The sequence below is a fragment of the Cynoglossus semilaevis genome, chromosome W (assembly GCF_000523025.1).
Source record: "Cynoglossus semilaevis isolate Cse_v1.0 chromosome W, Cse_v1.0, whole genome shotgun sequence".
Taxonomy (NCBI): domain Eukaryota; kingdom Metazoa; phylum Chordata; class Actinopteri; order Pleuronectiformes; family Cynoglossidae; genus Cynoglossus; species Cynoglossus semilaevis.
Window position 1 is genome coordinate 14,129,979 of NC_024327.1, and position 2,661 is coordinate 14,132,639.

Here is a 2,661-nt window from a genome sequence, read left to right on the forward strand (position 1 = left end):
AAAATATGTGTGGGCAGTGCACACCATGGACCACAACACACAGATGGATTTCAGCAGTTGCGGGGTTCTAGTGTTGAAGGTACTATTTCGCTACAAGTTTATGTACTTTGAAGATTAAGCTAATAGTATTTAATTGTAAAGATTATGTATCTAGAAGAACATGTGTTATTATGAAGATAATGTACCAAATCAAGCACACAATTACATTCATATTTCATTTACAGTACGCCGAAGAATTCCTTCTGAGTGGAAACAGATCTGATGTGCGGACAATTCCAAAAGCTGTCAGTGAACAAAGGATACACATAGCCTGTATCTTACTCGAAAATCGCTAAAAAAAACTCTTGTAAAATAAACACAAATATTCCTTACTATATATTATGATCCTTTCTGTTACCATTTGTGAAAATAAAAATAATAAAAAACAGTTTGCTGAAAAATCCTAGATTGAGCGTGATTTTTTTTTTTTTTTTTACAGTATGTGCTGCATTGGGTAACATTTTTACATTCCCTCTGGTTTCAGATGTAAATGTAAAGAACATAAATAAAGTGCTACTCTAAACCTTGAGAGAACAGATATATTAACAGGGATTTTCTGTGTAGCCTCAACTAATGTGCTAGCTCTCTAAATAAAGTGCAAAGTATGTATTTATCGCAATTTCATGCCTATAGTAATGTGCTACCACTCTAAATAGAGTGAGAAGCACGTATTTATTGAGATTTGATGTGTAAAATAATGTTCTACCACCCTGAACACAAATGTCAGATATGGCTATACATTTCCGCTACGGGCAGGAAAAAACTTCAGGTAGGAAAAAACTTTGCTATACATTTCTGCTACCGGCCGATGTACGCATGCACAGTTAACTCGGGTAGCAAAAAACTATAGGTAGGAGAAAACTTCAGAACACCGGCATAGCCATGCCATGTATTAGACTGTGAGTGGCTTCGAATTGTTCACTGAGCTCAGTATAAACTCAGCATCATTCATTTTACCTCTGTCTGATTCTTATGAGAGAACACACACGTAGACACAAAGCCCCCACTGTGTCGCCTTCAATTTCAACTTCTTCTTTCCACTGCCCCCTCCCACCCAGTTACTCCTTCCTTTGCTTATAAATGTCTGCAATAGATATAAACTAGAACAATGAGATTGTAAAAGCCAGGGCATTTTTAGTCTCATTCTTCTTTTTCTTCCATTTTAACCTGTCTTTGCCCCCCACCCAGCCCTCCTCCTCCTCATCCTAATGACCTTTAACTCTCTATCCTCTGCATGGTTTTCTCTTAAATGTCTCTTAAAAGGTATGAGGGAAATTGAGGGGATGGAAGAAGTGGACGAAATAAGGACATAAGAACAAAGAGGGGTAGAGAAAGTTAAAAGCCTTTTTTTGAGGATCAAATCACTAAAAGTTGACAGAAAAACTATTATATCAATGAAGAGTTAAAGAACAAAATCAGCTATAAAGAAGGCAATAAAACAATGATGTGTGTGGAAAAAGAAAACTGATCACCTGTCTCAGGATTCCAAGCAAACAGAATCAACACATGAACATTTGAGAGCCGTCACTGCTTTCTAGTGACCTGTAGTGTAGTGTTTTTATTAAACTGTAAAGTTCTCACCTGACGATAAAGTCAAACTCAGACCCAGCCAGCATCAACACTCCTAATAAGGTAGAGAAGGCTCCATCCAGCACTGGTGCAAACATGTGCTCTAGTGCCAACACTGCCCGCTTATGACGATCCCCTATGGCAGTTAGAAATGCCTGCAGAGCATACAAAAATAGTCATGTCTATGTATCAAGGACAAAATTAAAAAAAACGTAGTAAATTAGCAGTAAATAATAAAATGAGTATTTTGGTAACCCTGTGAGTAAACCACTGTGTATGAAATAAAAAAACGGCAGATTTTTGGCATTGGTATGTTTTATGTACCAGGGCCACATGGACAGTAAACTCCACTCCAATGCCCACTGAGGCGATGAGGATCACCACAGGGACAGCACTGAGCTTGATTCCCATCAGCCCCATGAATCCAAACAGCTCCACAGTCATGAGAGACAGCACCAACACCTAAAAGAGGAAACGTACATTGTATCACAAGGCACTATGGCTGAGTGTACTGTATAAAGAGCACATAGCTCCACATCCAACTCCTGCATTACCTGAAAAGACAGAGCTTACGATTCAAACGAATAAAACTCATTAAAAAAATGTAAGGTAGTCGAGTCAAGTGAATTTTATTTGTACAGCCCCAATTCAGAGAAACATTTTAGCATTTGCTTCAACGACCTTAACAGTTTTTAGATTAATAATAAATAAAATGATCCTCATAAAAAGGTAAATTAAGGTAATAACTGAATGTTTATTCACAATACAAGTGAGAGAGTTTCACAATGTTAAAAACCATAGTAGTGCTGATCAGTGCAGCTGGGAGGTTCAAAGATATCTGTGAGTGAGGAGCAGCAGCAACATCTCTGCTCCATCAGTCCTTTAATGATGATGTCTTCTAGCCTAAATTAAAATGTACTCTACTATTATAAAAACACATCCAGTATTGTGATACTTTTTTGTGTGTGTGTAAAGTGTATATATGAGTAGAGCGGGAAAGAAGCTGGGAATAAATGCCATAATCAGCTGACAGCTATCATGTTACACAGGGCC

The 2,661-nt window shown here is 37.7% G+C and overlaps 1 protein-coding gene across 1 annotated transcript in view; it reads right to left on the reverse strand.

Annotated features, from left to right (window-relative positions):
- LOC103397246 (protein patched homolog 1-like) overlaps positions 1 to 2,661 on the reverse strand; it is an 84,405-nt gene that overhangs the window by 17,804 nt on the left and 63,940 nt on the right. The window contains exons 19-20 of the mRNA XM_008335464.3: positions 1,933 to 2,070; positions 1,621 to 1,763 (exon numbers count right to left, since the gene is read on the reverse strand). Coding sequence (XP_008333686.2) covers positions 1,621 to 1,763; positions 1,933 to 2,070 — 281 coding nt within the window. The remainder of the gene's footprint in view (positions 1 to 1,620; positions 1,764 to 1,932; positions 2,071 to 2,661) is intronic.